The following is a 19779-nucleotide window of genomic DNA, read 5'->3' as shown; positions in this document are numbered from 1 at the left end:
TAATTCACACCCTCAAACTCAAGGGTAGAGATGAGACCATGAGGTTGGATAGTAAAGTGGTGAACTATTGATGTTAGAGGGGTTTTATGAAAATATCAGCAAGCTAGTCCTCAGTAGATAAATATCGAACTTGAAGATCTCCTTCTGCAACTTAATCTCAAATAAAATGTAAATCAATCTCAACATGTTTCGTGCGAGTATGAATACTGGATTTGTAGTGAGGTAAGTGGCATCAACATTATCACACTAGAGAAGTGGAGTTTCACGCAGATAAACATATAACTCCTTTAGCAGAGACTAAAGCCGTGGTGAGTTTAGCTGTTGCATTTGCCAAAGCTTGATATTCGGACTTCGTACTAGATGGAGCAACATCATTCTATTTTCAGGAACTCCAAAAGATCGTTATATAACCCAAAAATATAGCATATCCACAAGTAGATTTTCGATCATTAGCGCAACTAGCCTAATCAACATCCGAAAAGGCTAGTAAAATTTATTGGAGATTGAAGATTAATGACAGTACCATGACAAGAAGACCCTTTTTAAAACCTGAAAAAATGTTTCATAGTAGACCAATAATCAATAGTAAGATGCATAAATTGACAGAACTTCGTTGACAACGAATTGAATATCTGGGTGTGTCATAGTACCATAATGAAGAGCCCCAACAATGCTATGGTAGAGTGTAGGATCAATCAATAATTCCCCTATAAGCTTACTTAGTTTGTCAGTAGTACATATAGGAGTAGAAACTAGCTTACAATTTGACATGTTTGCTCTTTTGAGTAAATCCTAGATATATTGATGCTAGGAAGATGAATATCATCATGTGTTTTGGAGACAGACATGCCAAGCAAATAGCATAGAGGACCCTAAATCATTGAGGAAAAAAAAAAAAAAAAACCAAAAAACCAAGTTTGCATAGGAATTGGGCCAAGAGAGTAAGAATTGCAGTCAAGATAATATCTTCAACATAAACCAGAATATACATAGTGCCAGTAGATCCATAAAAAATAAATAATGATGTGTCAATGTTGGAGCTAATAAATTCATATTTAATAAGAAAATAACTAAGTCTGTCAAACCATGCATGAGGAGCTTCTTTAAGACCATAAACAAAACGATGAAGTCTGTAAACATAATCATGATAATTTGGAACCATAGAGGAGCCAAATACAAGATGTGAATTTTTTTTGACCAAATTTGACTTAAACCAAACCTCAGGGGGTCCAAATAAAAACTATCCAAAAATCTATATTACTACTTTGGTGGGTTATGTATAATCCTATCATAATGTTACGTAGTCCTTTCTACAGCCATATATGGTGGGATTGTTTCATATAATATAATGAAACAACTATGCACATTTATACAATTTTCTTTCATAATGTTACATAATCCTTTCCACCAACCCCATTGAATATAATTTTTTTTTTATTTTCCTTTCTCAAGTTCTAAGTTTCTCAAAAAATAATAATAATAAATTTATTTGAATTTTAACGATTTCGTTAAGAGTCAGTTTTGATTTAGACCGTTTCTATTGCTGGCCGAACTAGTTTAAAAAAAATCCAGAATACTATATGTTTAGTATTTTTTAATTTCTAAGCAATCCGTATGGAATTTTGGAGCATTCTCTTGAGGTTCTATATTTTGGACCCTTCCGAACGCAATGAAACCATTTTCAAGACCCATATTTGCCCCTATGTATGTGAAATATAATAAAACATGTTTATGGGTTTGAAACTTCGCCGTTAAATAAGTCTTTGACATGATTCTTTTATTTAGTTTCATAGTCATATATTGTGAGCATATTTTGTATGAGTTTTTGTGCAAATGTATGATGTATTTTACACATGCTTTGATTGCCATTTGGTAATCCTGAATATTTTCCAAACAATGTACTAGCATTATTTGTTGGTAACATAAAGTATATTTCAATATGAGAATTTCATGAGTTTGATTGTGAGTGACTGCCAAAGTGGCATTCATGGTTGGATTTATGGAATGTCAACCATGTATAGTAATGGGATGTCTCTCAGTGTTAATGCGTTTTTATACACCCATAAGTGGTAATTATGTATTAGCATTAAGAGGGAGACACGAACAATATTTGGTTGGGAGTTGACTAATCTAAGAAGTTTATACACCCAAAGGTGGTAAATTTTCGAAGGTTGGAATACTCTCATGGCCGTTGACGTGTAAGGGAGTTTCACAACTGTATGTTATGAATTCTGCCCAAAGGTGTTTACATGATGATATATGTATACTCTCTAATGATGTATTGATAACGTTATCCACATTGTGCTAATAAAGTATACATTGTTTGTTTTTTCAGTCACCTTTTACTGTCAACAATAACATGGTTATTATTGAGGTTCTTACGGGGTCAAATTTTAAGAAATGGAAGGAGGATATATTGTTTTCTATGGAAATGACAAATGTCCACATATCTTTAGTTCTTGAAAAACCAGCAGATTTGATGTGATAACAAGTACACAAGAAGAAAAATTACTTCATCTTTGCTGGGTGAAGTAATCGTATATGCATCTTTGTCAAGAAGAGGTCTATCAGAGAACACTTGAAAAGTGGTTTGCCCACAGAGTGCACTACTAAGGAGTTGTTGGAAGCAGTGGCACAGAGGTACCATGTCTCATCTAATGCTGAAGTTGGTACATTTCTGCATGGACTTTTTACTATGAAATATGATGATTTTGGAGGAGTTAGGGATTATGTCATTATCATTTGGAGGAGTTAGGGATTATGTCATTAGGATGGTTGATTTTCAAACCAAACTCAAAGCCCTTGGTGTTTCACTTCCTTATCGTGTTATTGTCCATCAGGCCTTTAATACCCTCCCACCTGAGTTTAGCATCATAAAGACAAATTACATTTCCCACGATGAAGCTTGGTCCATCAATGACTGAATCTCTAGGGTTGTATCTGAAGAAGAGAAATTTAAAAAAGACAAAACCCATGTAGCATTGTTTGCATCTAAACCCAACACCCATAAGGTAAAGAAGTTCAAAAAACCTACTCCTATGGTTGCTCAGGGTAAAGGTAAAGAAACCGGTTAGATTAACAATTTAGGACCCAAGAGAGCTCCTCTCAAAAAGGATGATGACGATTGTTTCTTTTGTAAGAAGAGAGGTCACGGGAAGGTTGATTGTACCAAATATAAAACTTGGTTAGCCAAACACGAGAATAAAGGTGCGACTCCTTGGCTCTTGTTTGTGAATCCAATATTTCTCTAGTTCCATCAACTTCTTGGTGGCTAGATAGTGGTGCAACTAATCATGTTACTTCCACTTTACGGGGGTTCATAAACAAGAGGAAGTCAAAGCTTGTTGTGGGGACACAACGAAGAAGACATAGAATTAGTGGGAGACATTATTTTAACATTAGACACTTTGGTTTTAAGTTCTTGTTAATGAACACTTTTTATGTACCCACATTTAGAAGAAAGTTGATTTCTATTTCAGTTTTAGACTTATGTGGTTATTCCCTTGAAGTGAAAGATAGTAAAATATCTTTGTTTTTTAATTCAAATAAAGTTGGATGTTGCACAATGTCATACGGATTATATAGAATCATAGATTATATCTGACTTCAAATGAAGATATCTATGTCTCCTCTAATGTTGAAACTGTTGCTCCTAAATGACCTGCCTAAGGAACAATCTTACACGTTATGGCATAAAAGACTTGGCCACATATCTAAATAAAGAGTAGGAAGGTTGATAAATTCAAACATCCTGCCTACACTTGTTGGTGGCCTAGATTCTTGGGTAGACTTTTGTAGGGGTAAGTTGATAAAAACCAAAAAGAAATCTACAGTCCGTAGTTCTGACCTATTAGAAGTTATTCATACTGATATTAGTGGTCCCTACTAAAACCCACATTGTGTAGAAACTATTATTTTATCACATTTATAGATGATCATTCATGATATGGTTATCTGTACTTGATTAAAGAAAAGTCTGAATCTCTTGAGATGTTTAAGATTTTTAAGACCGAAGTTGAAAATCAGTTGGGAAAAATCATAAAAATTGTTAGATCGACCGGGGAGGAGAGTACTATGGCGGACATGGGGATGCTTTGGACATCTTAAAGGCCCATTTTCCAAGTACTTAGAGGAATCGGTATAGTTGGTCGATTTACTATGCCCGGTAGTCCTGAGCAAAATGGTGTAGCTAAAAGGCGTAATCGCACCCTTATGGATATGGTTAGGAGCATGGTTAGTAGAACTAATTTACCTAATTTTTTATGGGGTGAAGCCTTGAAAATAACTTTTATATCCTTAATCGTGTCCCTTTCAAATCTGTTCTTTGACTCTTTTTGAGTGTGTGGATTGGTCGTAAACCTAGCTTGAACCATCTTAAAGTTTGGGGTTGTCCCCATGAAGTATGATTGTATAATCTAGCATTGGGAAAATTGGAACCTAGAACCACTCGTTGCTAATTTGTTTCCTACCCTGATCATTCTAAGGGATATCTTTTTTACAACCCTTGTGGAGGTACCAGAATTATTGATTCTCAAACAGCCAAGTTTCTGGAATTTGATGTAGCTGAGAAGGGTAGCTTGTGTTCCCAAAATGTGGAGGATAACAATGATATTGGAACATCTATATCTTTCTCTCTCCCCAATCAGATGGATATAGCATACTACATTAGATGTTGCACCCGTTGAGGTTTAGGAACTTGTTGTTGCCAATACTCCTATTCAGGATCCTCAAATTCATGATGCAGTTATTGAAGCTCCACCAAGGAGATCCACAAGAGAAAGGAGATCTGCTATACCACCAGACTACGTGGTTTACTTAGGTGAGCACGACTATGATATTGGTATTTTGATTGATCCAGCCACCTATCGGGAAGGCAGCTGTCTCTAGCCCACAGTGAGTTTTGTGGATGGATGCAATGAAGGATGAGATGCAGTCAATGAGACATAATGGGGTTTGGGAGCTTCTTGAGTTGCCCGAAGGTTGTAAACCCATTGGTTGCAAGTGGGTGTACAAAACTAAAAAGGACTCACAAGGAAAGATAGAGAGGTTCAAGGCTAGGCTAGTAGCTAAGGGATTTACTCAAAAAGAAGGAATTGACTATAATGAGACTTTCTCACCTATTTCCTTTAAAGAGTCTTTCAGGGTAATTATGGCATTAGTGGCTCATTTTGATATGGAATTTGCATCGGATGGATGTGAAAGCTGCTTTTCTTAATGGGAACCTTGATGAGGAGGTCTATATGGTTCAGCTAGAGGGTTTTGCAATGGATGGTTCTGATCATCTTGTGTGTAAACTCAAGAAGTCTATTTATGGTCTCAAGCAAGCTTCTAGATAATGGTACTTAAAGTTTGATAATGTTGTCACTTCATTTGGTTTTGTTGAGAACCTAGTAGATCAGTGTATATATAGCAAGGTCGGTGGGAGGAATTTCATCTTCCTCATTCTTTATGTTGATGATATTTTGCTTGCTAGTAGTGACATTGGTTTCTTGCATCGGACCAAGAAAATGTTGTTTGAGAACTTTGATATGAAGGACCTTGGTGAGGCAAGTTTTATCTTAGGCATTGAGATCCATTGTGATCGTTCGCGCCACTTATTGGGTCTCTCACGGAGGGCATATGTTGATCGTGTTTTGAAGAGATACTACATTGTAAACCTAGGAATGTTCCGTTGTGAAGGGAGATAAACCGAGCCAGTCACAATGTCCTAGAAATAATGCTTGAGAGAGAACAAATGAAGAATGTACCATATTCTAGTGAACTTGGTAGCGTCATGTATGCCCAAGTCTGTACTAGGCCAGATATTGCATTTTCTGTAGGACTTCTAGGCGGATATTAGATGAACCCTGGTTTCGATCATTGGGTTGTTGTAAAGAAGGTTTTGAGGTACTTGAAGAGGACAAGAGATTATATGTTGATCTATAGACGTGTTTTAGGACCTACAACTAGTAGGGTATCTGATTCTGATTTTTGCTGGTTGTGAGGATGATAGGAAGTCTACATCCGGATACATTTTCATGATGGCTGGAGGGGTAGTATAATGGAATAGTTCAAAGCAAAGTATAATCACTTCTTCTACTATGTAGACAAAGTTTGTAGCTTGTTATGCTGTAGCTACTCAAGCTATTTGGTTAAGGAACTTCATTAGACAGTTGATAATTTTTGATTTTGTGGATAAACCTTTCCAGTTGTATTGTGATAGCAGTTCTGTTGTATTGTTTATTTACAACAATAAGGGTATCACAAGGTCTAAACACATGGAAATTAAATATTTGAGTATTAAATAAAAGGTTAAAGGAGGTGACATCACAATAGCGCATATTGGTACAGATGATATGGTTGTAGATCCCGTAACTAAGGGTCTCTGCCCTAACGTCTTTGATATGGTAACTATGGGCTTGGAAGCATCCTTAGATGCGGTTGCTTTGTGGGAGTTTTTCATATTTTTCTCTATTGTGTAATAAATTTTTTTCATCTCGTACTCGTTTTTTGACATTTTTTATGCACTAATAATTTATTATTTGAATTCAATAAAGTTCATTGGTGACATATTGATGTTCACATTATTATCATGTTGCATGTTATGAAAGTCTTAAGGTATGTATTAACCTTAAGCAAAGGCTAAGGCATTTCTATATTAGCCTTTAGGTGTGACATGTAACACATAAAGTTAAACTTGAGTTATAAAGATAACATACAGGTTCATGGGAATCATAATGTACATACTTTTGTGGCATTGAGTCACAGGTTCTTGAGAACCATAATGTCATACTTTCATGGCATTGTCACAGGTTCGTGGGAACCATAATTTACATACTTTTGTGGCATTGAGTCATAGGTTCATGGGAATCGTTAAGTATATTCTCTTGTGGCATTGAGTCACATAAAGTGAGAGATTTGGACTGATAACAAAATGACACATGAGGATTTCTTTAAAGTGTCATTAGTTGTCACACTACCCTATTGCATCCATTTTCAGTAGAGTTAAGAGTATTTGTGACCATGGATAGTCTGTGTCGCTTAAAAGATACAATCAACGCCCGATTCGGTACTTAAGGCTCTATGTGAAGGGATTGAGTTTTATGATTATTCTCAGATCAATATAAAGTTGTGCACATAAAGGTCAAAACGTTTTTTAACTTTTTTTTTCAATTGTTTACTTAAAACTAAAGAGATGTTTTGTTTTGCTCGACTGTGTCACAAATAATATAGCCCAAGTGGAAGAATGTTAGAATATTAATAAAATATTCCACATAAGATGGGCTTCATTGATTGTGTTACACTTTGATTTAGTTTACTTATTGGTTTGATAGAGTAATACAAAGTTACTAAAACTCTTTTATGGGATTGGCTAGTGTGGGCTAATAGGGACCGTTAGATCTTGATGGACGATCTAATGGGGTTGCCTATATAAAGGATGTTAGGTCCCTCCTTCATTGATTAGCCCACACTAGCCAGTTTCATAAAAGAGTTTTAGTAACTTTATATTACCCTATCAGACCAATAAGGAAACAAAATCAAAGTGTAACATAATCAATGAAGCTCATCTTATGTGGAATATTTTATTCTCTGCGTTAGTTAGAGAGGTTATACCGTAGGGAGGAGTCTGGAGGAGAAGATCCAACATCAAGTTGATCATAGAATCAACTTCAAGTTCCATGCAAAAGCGTTTCATTTCATTTTAATTTGGAGACATTAAATTTCATTTGGGAGCATTTCATTTCATTGAGCTTAACTCTCATGTGGGTGAAGTGTTTCATTTCATTTCACTTGAGTTTAGCTCTCATGTAGAGCGTCTAACTCTCATTTCATTTCATTCAAATGTTTCTAGATTTATGAGGGCTTAGAGTTTACAAGAGCTCCACCCGGATGAGGGTTCTGTTTTCTCTAGTCACTAGGGTTTTGGAGATTGATTATGCGGAGGTTTTAAGCACTTTTGAAAGTTTGTAACTTTAAGAGTAACATTGTTGTTGGCGTTCATCCATAGCAGCTGAAAAGCTCGAGGATTTAGTCGGTTGTTCATTGTGGTTGCATTTGATGCTACTCTGTTGCAGCGTTTTATGGAATGGGATCTAAGGAGGAGGTGAGATAGTTTGGTTTTAATTTTTTGTTAACGGGGTTTTGTGGGTTCATGCTTTGTTTCCGAATTTCCCTTCTCTGTTCTCTTTCATTGGCTTTTGAGGCTTTTGCTTCTCTCTTGTTCTTTGCAGTTTTCTCTCTCTTGTTGCTGGGTTACAAGGCCGTGTTGAATCATGGTTCATTTGCAAATTTGGGGATGTTTGATTGAGTTGTTAATAGATCCATCAATGTTGCTAATCTCTGGTCTTGAGCATTGCTCTCAAAATTGGATTTTCATTTTCATCTTCTTAGGCTCTTTTTGGTATCAATTCTCATTCTCTATTTATGTCTATTTAAAAGAAATAATTACAAGAATTCATTATTGGTCAAGAATGAAAAATGGTTCGGTGAATTTTGTCAAACATAAATTATGGAATAAAAAAAATAAGTTTGGTGTTAAAATAAAAAAAAAAATTGTTAGAAAATGATAGTGAGCAAGTGAGGAAAAAGGGGGGAAAAATATGGTTTTTATAAAAGAATGTGTATTCACTATTTTACTCTCATTTTAACTATAAAATTTTAAGTAAATCTGTGCATAAATGAAGAGAATGAAATTCTCACCATAATCCATATTAGATAAAAAGTCTATTGCGAATTTTGAAGGTTTTTCTATTATTTTAAATAAAAATAAAAATGATAATAGATGCCAAATAATTTAAAAGAATAAAAATTCTCATAATTGAGAATGATAATTGATGCCAAAAAGAGCCTTAATCTAGTATTTTTCTATTTTTCTTCTTGTTTCTTGTCCCGATCTCTCTTCTTCAAGCAATGGCTTTTGCAGACATTGAGTTTCTTTCTTGTCCTACAGTTTTCTCATTCTTGTTGCCTAGTTTACAAGGCCCGTGTTGGATCATGGTTCATTTCTGATTCAGAGATGTTTGATTGAGTTGTTAATAGATCCATCAATGTTGCTACTCTCTCTTAATTGGTCTTGAGTCTTTGTTCTCAACGTTGGATTATTGTTTTTATCTTCTTGATCTAGTTACTTTTTATTTTTCTTCTTGTTTCTTGTTTCAATCTCTCTTCTTCAGCAATGACTTTTGTAGATGTTAAGTTTTGATACTTCGTTGGTGGTCTTGCTTGGGGTTTTGTTGTTTCATGAACTGTTTCTCGATTTCTGTCTTCTCTTTCAATTGTTTTTAGGAGGGTTTATTGGAGGTGAGCAATAATCCGAGCCAGCTTAAGCACACCTCGACTACATTCTTAGGAGAGCTTTTATATAATTAATACTAGACGGAGCTTTTATGCCAAAATAAACTATATTTCATACGAAATGGATTATTTTACAATATCATTATTTTTGTTTTGTTATCAAATTAAAACCATACTACCTAATAGTCTTAAGGACATGGGTATTGAATATGCATGTATTCGGCTACCATTGTCTCTCTACACCAATTTATGGGTTTTGTAACTATTGGTTATGCTTGTTATGGTGCATGAGACTTGTTGGTTGGATCCTTACAAAGGTGAGATCTACATTTGCCTAAGTTCACATAGTGCACACAAAGCTTGGTGGTGCTTACTTTGGTAGACATGACCCAAATAAAATGATCATAAGCTTTATGAGTTTCATGACCCAATTTTATGAGCTTGGTAGTTGAAAAATGTTCTTTTATGCATAAGCTTATATGGACATTAAATTAGAACTTCAAAAACTCTTTATTAAGATTAAGGTGAACACAAGTTTTTTATATGAATTATCGATTACTTTGAAAAATGGTATATATACTTAATGAGATAATTATATTCGTGATACTTTAAAAAATAAATTAGAATATCTTGCTCCATACGAAATTAAGTGACACTTAACATAAGCGTCTTGGTTTTCAAGTCGATTGTGAGTCTAATATGGGTAGAGTTGAGAGTCTATGGGCATAAACAAGATTTTCCAAGGAAAAAAGGAGTATTAGTGCTAATTAGGCTATCAATACTTTTCATGGTTCTATTCAAAAAAATAGAAAAGAAAAAAGGAACTCTAATAGTCACATGGAGTGTCGAATATGCACATATTAATGCATTATCCATAAGCACATCAATGAAGATATAAGGAGTTTTAAAGTCCAAAATCTATGGAAGATAAGCAGAATATATATAACTGCATTGAATACTTCCATTCTTGAATTTTTCTTTGGGAAGGTAGCAAGACATCAAGATGTTTGTAATTTCAACCATTGGTAAATGAGACGTTACGTAAATAATGAGGAAGGCGTAGGAGAACTGGTAAATGATACGGTACTAGTGAATATACAAAGGGAAAGATCAAAAGCGGGGGGGGGGGGGAGCCATCTATGCCTGGGCTCTTTGTTGGTTTCATAGCGAACAATGCAACTTTAATTTCCTCTTTGCTTGGTTGTTCAGCTGTCACCATAGGATCAATATCATGAAGTACTTTATCAAGGTCTCCATTAGTAACATCATCGAGAGGCAAACAATGTAGCATAATAGTCGAGAAGGTGTCCTAAATCTCTCGCTTCGACGAGCTCCATTCCCTTGTTGTGTTATGAATTTTTAGCCCTTCGTTTCTTCTCCTTCGCATCACAGACGATGCACGAAAAAAAAGAAGTGTTCCTCTCCCCTTCCCTGCAGCCATTGTACTATGGATTTCTGTTTTTAGAAGTCCTCTTCACACCTTAGTAATTGTGCAAATTTTCAAATGGAAAAGAGCAAAGTAAGAAGGATTCCAGGTACTTTTCCTCAATTATGTTTTATAGAAAATCTTTGTATTACCAATGATTAAATGTGTTAACAAAGAAATTTTAGTAGAATTACAGTAATATGCTTGCTATTTCTTATTATTTTCAACTCTTTGGTCTTAATTAGGACCAATAATGCCCTCGACAGCAGGCTTCAAAACTAGATAAACTAACACACATAAACAGAAAAGACTACAGTATCAACTGTTGACTTAGACATTACAAGTTTGGAATTTGACATTCTCTATTGGTAGCTTGTCAGTTGGGAATGGGCAAGGGTAAGCGCCTTGATCTGGCAACAAAGCACAAGCAGGAGGGCTCACATTACTCGTTACTCCGCTGATATCAGTGCAGTTCCACTGGATTTTCTTGGGTTTTGGCGATGGCTTAACGGTGACGTTAGAGATGCAAATTCCAGAATAAATATCATCATTAATACCAGCTAAATTTGCTGCCATGGTGACATTCTCGGCAACCATATCACTGTAATTGATATCTTTAACAACAGGAAGTGCTTTAGGATCCCAACCATCATCCGGGTGAGACCCATATGCTCCTGTCATCCAGAAGACATACTTCATGGTATGCATAACAAACCTTCTTGCAAAGATGTTTTTCACATATCCACCTCGCCCTGGAGCGCTTTTGATCCCGATTCTGAGACTACGAGTTAATGGCAAGAACATCCTCAGCCCTGACATTCTCGATGCCACCGGACATCTCACTCCCAAGAGCGATAATAGCGCTGTCTGGGGAAATGCAGGTGAACCTTCTGATTATGACATTCTTTGTGGGCATCCCAAATTTTATCCCGTATTGATCCCAACCACTTTTCACTGCAATGCAGTCATCCCCAGAAACTACATAACAGTCTTCAATTCTAACATTTGTGCATGAATCTGAATAGCAGAGGAGAACCCAAGAGAGAGAGAGAGAGAGAGGGGAAAAAAAAGAAGAAGCTCAATTTAGTTTCTAGCTGTTCACTAAAATGAATCAATAATTGAATTCCTCTATATTTCTAGACAAACCTGGGTCAATCCCATCAGTGTTCGGGGAATCAATTGGTGCGAGGATGGTCAGGCCTAATACCAACACGTTACTGCAATTGAAGACAACAGTTTTGATCACAAACCAGAAATCTTCTTCACGAGGAAGATGAGGAAGATGGAGAATGGTGTAGTGTTTATGAATGGGAAGGGACGAACCTGCAGTAAGTAGGATGAACGAACCAACTTGGAGAATTGAGTAGAGTCAGATTGGAAATCTGGACCTTGTCGGAGAACAAGATTTCAATCATGTAAGGTCGGGTATGGTTGGTCTGGTTATTGTGAAATTTATCCCACCAAGAGACACCTTGCCCATCAATCGTCCCATTGTTACCTGAGATCCAAGAACCCATCAAAGTCGATCAACGAGACAGAGAACCCTGAAATAGAGAACCTTGAAATTGCAACTGATGAATAGAAATACCTGTAATGACCACATCAGTTAGGTTTGTGCCATAAATGAGCGCTTGATATCTTGGACCCTTGTCTACATTATCTCTTCCTTTCCCATAGGAAGGCAAAGGAGGGATAAGTGGATACTCAGCTTCATCCTATCAAGTTCATATCAAGTTAAGCTAATCACATACACGAACCAAAGAATTGAAGGTCAAGAACCAAATAGAATTAAATAGAAACACGAGAACCGAGAATGATGGCATCTTTGGGTAGAAAGAGAGTGAAATTGCTTGTGAGATTGAAGCTCCCGGTAAGCCATTTTCCTGGAGGAACGATCAACACGGAACCACCGTCACTTGAGAATTTGCTTAGATGTGTGATAGCCTCGCGGAAGGCATTGGTATTTGACGTTTCCCCATCTCCCACACCTCCAAAATCCGTGATGGATGCAATGTGTTTTCTGCAAGTTACGGCTTCATAGCTAAATCCGGCGTTCAGGTGCGAAACATTGAAGCATTCGGCCTCCCTTAAGCCCACCAATCCAAGCAATACTATCACGGCAACTAACTCAATTATCTGTGAATTTTCAGTTTTAGAGGCATAAAAAGGTAAGATATTAGACACAAAGGGAACAAACCCAAATACAAATTCAACATAAAAACGAAAAATAGGAGGCGAGTACGAAGAACGAATCTGAAAGTGACGATCGAACGTTTGAAATTTAGGATTAAAAGAATTAGAGAAATGCCCATAAACGAGAGGGTGGTGAAGGAAGGGAAGAACAATAAAAATAAAAATAAAAAGATGGTTGCTAAAGGTTTGATATTCAGGAATTCAATTTAGATGCATGAATGTAGAAAATAACCAGTCTAGTAACCAAAACGAGTGGAAGAGAAAAACATATAATATAAAAGATTTTTGTAAGAAAAATAAATATAAACGAGAGAAAACAAAAAGGCATGGAAGTGGGTCATCGGGGATAACATAGAAGATGATGTAGAAGAGTTACGTTTGTTATTCGGGATTTCTGGAAGAAGCCATTGCTTAGAAAACCTCTGCAAGGACAAAAAGACTTGTGGGTTGCGAGAGCTGATTAGACTTGGTGTTTATATAGAGGGAAATCCTATATTTGTGAGGAAAACCCTTTAAAAATCTTTGACCAATACTTTCTAAAAATGGTCGGAAAATCTGGTCATCCCGTTAGACATTGATGGCAAATGCAATCTCTAGTATTCCCTTCCTTCTTCTTCTCGAGATATATTTTTGAAATGGGATAAATGCCGTACATCGACAATGTAAAACTATTTTAACGGCTATAATACACGCTTTCAAGTCTAGTGATTCTCTTTGTAGGCTTAGAGTATGGATTTCTTCCCTGTGACGGGAAGAACAATTGCTTGATGTATTTCTACGAATCCTATCTTCTTCTTTTGTAAAAATTTGAGGGACATCCCAAAATGAATGGTGAAGAGTATAGACTCCCCAAGAATTTATCAAATTAGTAGGGACAGTCCAAAATGTCTCTTAAATTAGCATAATGGTATACTTTGTTAACAAATTTTGTTAAGTTATGGTTAGATAATCTCATAATTCCTAGATCGCCCTTAATGTCATGTAATTTTACAGATGTGCCCTTAACCCTTTGTCTATACAAAAAAATTTCCTTGATAAATTTCCTTGATCTACCGTATTTAAATTTTTTTTGTATAAGGTTGTTTAAATTTTTTTTACCTTGATGGGTTTTTATTTTTGAAAATATTTACTTCTACTACCTATTTTAATACTTTTTGCTCCCTCCTAATAAAGATTTCATTGTAGCCCGAACCGTTAAGAATGAATTGAACCGACCAAAGCTTATTGAATGGGGTATGAGTTGAGGACAAAAAACTGTTAGGTTTGGGGCCGGTGCTTTGGATTGGTTTTCTTATTTGTTGTTTTTTTTATAAGTTAAAAGAATTGTAACATAATAAATTTTTAATTTTATTTGTGCTTTATGAATCTATTTTGTTAGAAAAACCAACTAAAAATGGTTGGAGGGATTTGGTTGTATTGTCTAACTTCGCAATATGCTATACAGCTTCAAATTGATAATGTTGAAGATAATAATAGTTGAAGGGGGGGGGGGGAGAGAGAGAGAGAGAGAGAGAGAGAGAGAGAGAGAGAGAGAGTGTGTGTATGAAAGAGCACAAAAAATAATAATTACCTTAATTTACAATAAATTAGTACATAGTTTTATATAAAAATAGAATCCTTCTTCATAGTGTTCTTGGAGTCCTTCTTTGTATAGTTCTAGGAGTCTTGTGGCTTTGGTGCTAGGACTCTAATGTTTTAGATTACACAAAATATTGATTAGGAGTTTGTATCAATCAGTATCTCTTTTGGGTTGCCTAGTGTCTTCGTGAGTACCAATTGTAGAGTTCTTCTTGTATGTAATAACTAGTGTTTGATCAGCTATGAGATTTCTAACATCAGTAGAACTCTTGGAAGTTTGATCAGTTGTGGAATTTCTAACAGTAGTAGAACTCTTGGAAGCAATCCTAGCCGCATATGCTTGAGATGAAGTGGCGACTAGGATGTTGGTTGATTTTCCAGGTATATCCTTAATAGATAAGAATACTTAAAAGTGGGAAGCCATTAGAGAATAACTTGCAACTTTGATAAACTATTCTACCTTAAAAATTGTTTGGTTGTTACTTAATTTTGGATGAGGGTCATATTTATTTTGAAGTTAGCTATAGAATATAATGTTATAGAAATGAGGTCATGTAGATTACCGCCATGAGGCTGAAGGTACATGATGTTGAAAGGAGAAACTAATTAGAAATTATGTTTCTTACTACATTGTAGGTGCCTATATTTTTTTTTCATGCCTTCTAGAGATGCCTTCTAGACTCTATTATAGGAGTGCTTGCTTCTCTTTCGGAAGAGAGTTCAAAGAGTGAACCTAGAGCTCTTAAGGTCAATCTTATTTTCTAGTAGTCCATTCAGGTCCTATTTAGCCTATGATCCCTGTCAAATTTACAAGTCAAAATTGACCTCAAACATTTGTCTTTTTAGTCATATGGCTATACTTCTCTATAACTAATTTTGGCATTTAGCTCACCAAGCCCCAAAGATACCAATATTCTATCCAAAGATCAAGCATTTAGCTCCTTAAATCCATATGATGTTGTTACTTTGATCGCAACCTATCCTTTCTATGAAATATCACCATCTTCATCTCTTACAACTCTCAATGACACAATCCCTCCCTCTCCAACAAAGTAAAAAGTTCTTACAATCTCCCTTTTGTTCATTGAATTCCTTATGTACTGATTTTTTTCTTTTAAAGTTCTATAGAATGAGATATTCTTTCTCAGTGTCCATCTGTGAAACCCAGCCCTAACCTTGACCCGGAAACACTGTTGTTTGTAGGTCCGACAACCCGAAGTAAAGCAAGAAGTCAGCTATGGGCCATCCCAGTGGAAGACTTGGTGTTTGGCTTAAAATCCATGAGTGTTGATGCACGGTGTTCCATTTATGGAAGGCGCACCCCGAGGAAGATGGAATTAGTTGATGGACTTGGAGTACTCTCTGACTTGGTTCGAAGGCATTTCTACCCACTAGTTAAGTCACATGGTGTGTGTGCAAAACCCCTTTATGTTTGGATTTGATTAGAGCCTTCAATTCCCTATTTTGGACTTGCTGTCCTAATTGGTCGACTCATTGGTCGACTGGGCCAGTCGACCAATCAATCGACCAATGAGATCTGATTTTGCTAATTAGGTCTTTGCTTGCTCTATTTAAGTCCAATCTCGAGTCTACTTCTTATTTTCTGCCTCCAAACTCTTTGGAACGAACCAGAGCCCTCTGCAAGTCATCTCCCTTGCATCTTTAGTGATTCTCTTGACGGATCTTCGTCAAATCTCTTGCATTTACACAAAATGGTATGTGATCATCCTCTTCTATGTTTCGTCTTTGATTCTCCATTACTTTTCTTTCCTTTTCTGATTGAGGACAGTAGAGATGATGTTGTATCTCTGTTGCAACTATCTCTTTACTCATTCCCTCTCTTTTCCTAAGGATCTAAAGCTTGGTGGATGATCTTCATCAAGATCATCACTCGCTTTTAAAGGAAAACATGCATCTATTCTCTTTCCATATTTAGATTGATGTTCTTCAGCCTTAGCTCTATTTCCCTTAAGAATCTATGCATGCTAATCATGAATTCTCTGTCATATTAGTAATCCATCATCCTATTGTTCTTGTCCATGATTTTTACTAAGAATTCTTCAAGAACCATGATTGATCTAATTATGGTAACTTTTTGTTTCCTAATTTGTAACTTGAAGACTTGATATGATTAGTGTTTTGAAGTCCTCTATATACTAGCATACTACCCTTGTAGTTTCCCCCTTGTTTGGTACCCTTTTGAACCACCAAATTCGGTTTTATATTCTAAAATTTCTGATTTTGAAGGCCACTGTCTCTGTTGGTCGACTGAGGCAGTAGACCAATCAATCGACCAATGAGGACAACAACCTCATGTTTGGTCTGTTTTGGATGATTTGATTTCTTTCCTTCTAGGTATCTTTCCTAATATATTACATATACTTGTTTAGAACTTTCTTTCCAAGTTTAGACAAGGTCTTACTTGATCCCCAAGATCCTTTGCGAGTTATATAAGGTAAGGATGATTATTTCCTTAATTACATAGATTGCATGTTCTAGTTTCTATATTTGAATCTTTGGTTTATTTCCTTAATTAGATTCTTACACTAATATACTACTGATGCAATTACCTTGATTATAGTAGCATTACTTGTTTATGCTAAGTTGATTCATGTATGATTTACTTACCAAATATATGCAAGTTGGATGTTATTATTGATTTCTTTCCATATAAGAAGTTACCATATATGTGATGTTATGGATTTATGTTTGTGAATGATTAAATATGGTTTGGAAAGGAGAGGTGTCCTTTTGACACTTCTGTCCTTGGACAACTACGGGAATATTATGGGATGTTTCCGGAAATGCCCTTTGGACACCTTCCTAAACTGTTGGATGACATATTTAGGGTTGTCTAGTAGTGTTTGGCTAGGGTGTCCCGTTATGTCAGACCCTAATCGGAGGGGTATTGAGACCGAATGACCCGTGGTAGCAATGGGGATTCATGGGCGCTCAAGACCGGTAACCAACCCGTGAGAGGACAGGAATCACATTGTGGGGGCCATTTATCGGTAGGGTTGCATATGGATAGACTTGGGCTCACGGGCGCTCAAGACCGGTAACCAACCCGTGAGGGGACGTGAGAGCTTCCCGTTTACCATATGTGGATGACCTATAGGGTTGATGAGTCCGTAGTCAGGGACTATGAGGACTCTAGTGTGAAGGATGCCGGAAAGGATCGCCAGGGGCGAGGAATGGACGTATCTGGATCTGACTTGATGTAACTAAGTAGGAGACTTGTATTTGGCTAGGCTTTGACCCTGACATGCGCCGGTACTTAGACCAATGGTGATTTGAGTGAGCGGTGACTCAACCCCCAGCCATGGAATGTTCCGAGGGATGCCGGACCCACTACCAAAAGGCGTTGTGTGATGAGACCTTCCTAAAGAGGTACGGTGTTATGACTTAAAGCATGTCTGCCAATAGAGACCAGCATACATAGAGTTAGAATTATATTACATCATGTGTTTCATATCATATAGCATTTTACTCTGTTTTGAAATCCTGCTATTTATGTTATTATGGATTAACTGCCTTACTGGGTTTCTTTGAAACTCATTCCTTTTGTGCAAGAAGCGCAAGGAGAAGAGGCATATCTCTAGGAAGGTGATTGCGGTTACAACAATTACAATGAATATTCTGCGGGTGGTTATGTTGCGTACGATGCTTAGCCCGACCATAGAGTGGAAGCTCCCTTGCGCCATTTTTGAGATTTATACTTATAGAGATGTTGTCTATAAGATTGAAAACAATTTAGTTACTTATTGTACCTGCTCTTTGGGATTAGTTTTCATCCCTTTTCCTTTTCTTTTTAGAACTACTTTTCCGCTATTTGTGGAGTGAGATTCCGCCTCACTTTACTTATTGATTTAGACATTTTGATTGTCTTTCGTACTCTGATGATATATGATTTATTCTTTCCTTATTTGGATTTTTTGGATTATACTTTGTACATTGATTATTTATGTTCATGATTATGTTATTGTTTATGTGGGAGGTTGATTACCTTGATACTTGATCTTCGGGGCTGTGGATCACACACTAAGGTATGCCAGGTAGGGTACCGGCTGGGTGGGTGTGACACCATCACTTATCAAATTCATTTTTTTTCCAAAAAGAAAAAAAAATACCAAACAAATTTCATTGGAAATCTAATGTCAGCGTATAGAGGAGATGACCTGTTTGGTTATTTGAATCTAGTGATTGTTATATAAAACTATAAGCCAACTTCCCCCTGCTATGATTGCTGTGGAATAATGAAAGATATTTTGGACCTCCAATAATACTTTTCCTTTTTGGGTGTGGGAGTGGGGAGATGACAATAATAATAACCTTAGATTCAGGGGTGTTTCTCAGTCCATTGTGAAAGATAACTTTCTCTCAAAATTAATGTCTTTTTTATTTTTATTTTTTTAATTCTTTTATCTATTATAAAGAGGCCTTAAGATTTTACAGCCATTGAATGTTAATGTTTGATAAAACTCATTTTTCTTGTTGGATTAGATTAGTTGTTCTTCACATTATTGTTCTAGGAATGTGATTTTAAAATATAGATATAATTATTTGAAGGAATAATTACTATTGCCCCCTTGTACTTTGGTTTTATTACTAATCAAACCTCTTTCTTTATGAAATTACTATTGCCCCCCTCACTTCTAACGGTGTTAAGTGGTTGTTAACATCAAATATGTAATGTCTATTTTGCCCTTCATTAAAATTAAGAAATTAAAAATATGACATTACCCTCATTTTTAGAAACTATATTGAATATCAATTATATCTTTAAAATCTTATATTTTACAATAAATTTTAGCTTTGGTGGGACCACATACTTTGTACAATGGTTAGCATATATTAGGAGATTTTCAAATTTCAACTTTGAAATACATTTGATATTTCCTAATATTTTAGTTTCTATTTTAAGTTTTATTTAATCACATATTTTCTTTATTCGGTGAATTCTTTTTAGAGAAGAAAAATCAAGTCTTTTCTTTATTCGGTAGTTTCTTTTTAGAAAAGAAAAATTAATTTAAAGTTAATTTTTCTCCATAGTTAATTAGGCAGAGTATTATAACTTGCAAAAGAGTAAATAAGTAAAGAGATAATTGTAGGGTTATTTTTGGGTTTTTTAAAAAATATATAGATGCCACATCATCAGTAAACTAACTGAACTTAACGGAAGGGGGCATTAGTAATTTTAAACAAAGTTAAAGGTTGGATTAGTAATTTTAAAAAGTAGAGGGGTTAAATTAGTAATAAAATCAAAGTACAAGGGGGCAACAATAATTATCCCTTATTTGAATGGAATG

The 19779-nt window shown here is 35.8% G+C and overlaps 1 protein-coding gene across 1 annotated transcript; it reads right to left on the bottom strand.

Moving 5' to 3' along the window:
• Nucleotides 1–11029: 11029 nt before the first annotated feature.
• LOC149024409 (putative polygalacturonase) lies at nucleotides 11030–13300 on the bottom strand. The gene is given in 7 exon segments (XM_089143473.1): nucleotides 11030–11467; nucleotides 11469–11716; nucleotides 11846–11916; nucleotides 12023–12197; nucleotides 12288–12414; nucleotides 12500–12843; nucleotides 13276–13300. Coding segments are annotated over 7 exon segments (1428 nt in total).
• Nucleotides 13301–19779: the final 6479 nt, after the last annotated feature.

This window comes from Hakea prostrata, chromosome 2 (genome assembly GCF_041222555.1).
Source record: "Hakea prostrata isolate BN-2017 chromosome 2, UWA_Hpros_2, whole genome shotgun sequence".
Lineage (NCBI taxonomy): Eukaryota > Viridiplantae > Streptophyta > Magnoliopsida > Proteales > Proteaceae > Hakea > Hakea prostrata.
Note: the sequence above shows the minus strand (reverse complement) of the source record. Positions and strands in the feature narration are given on the sequence as shown.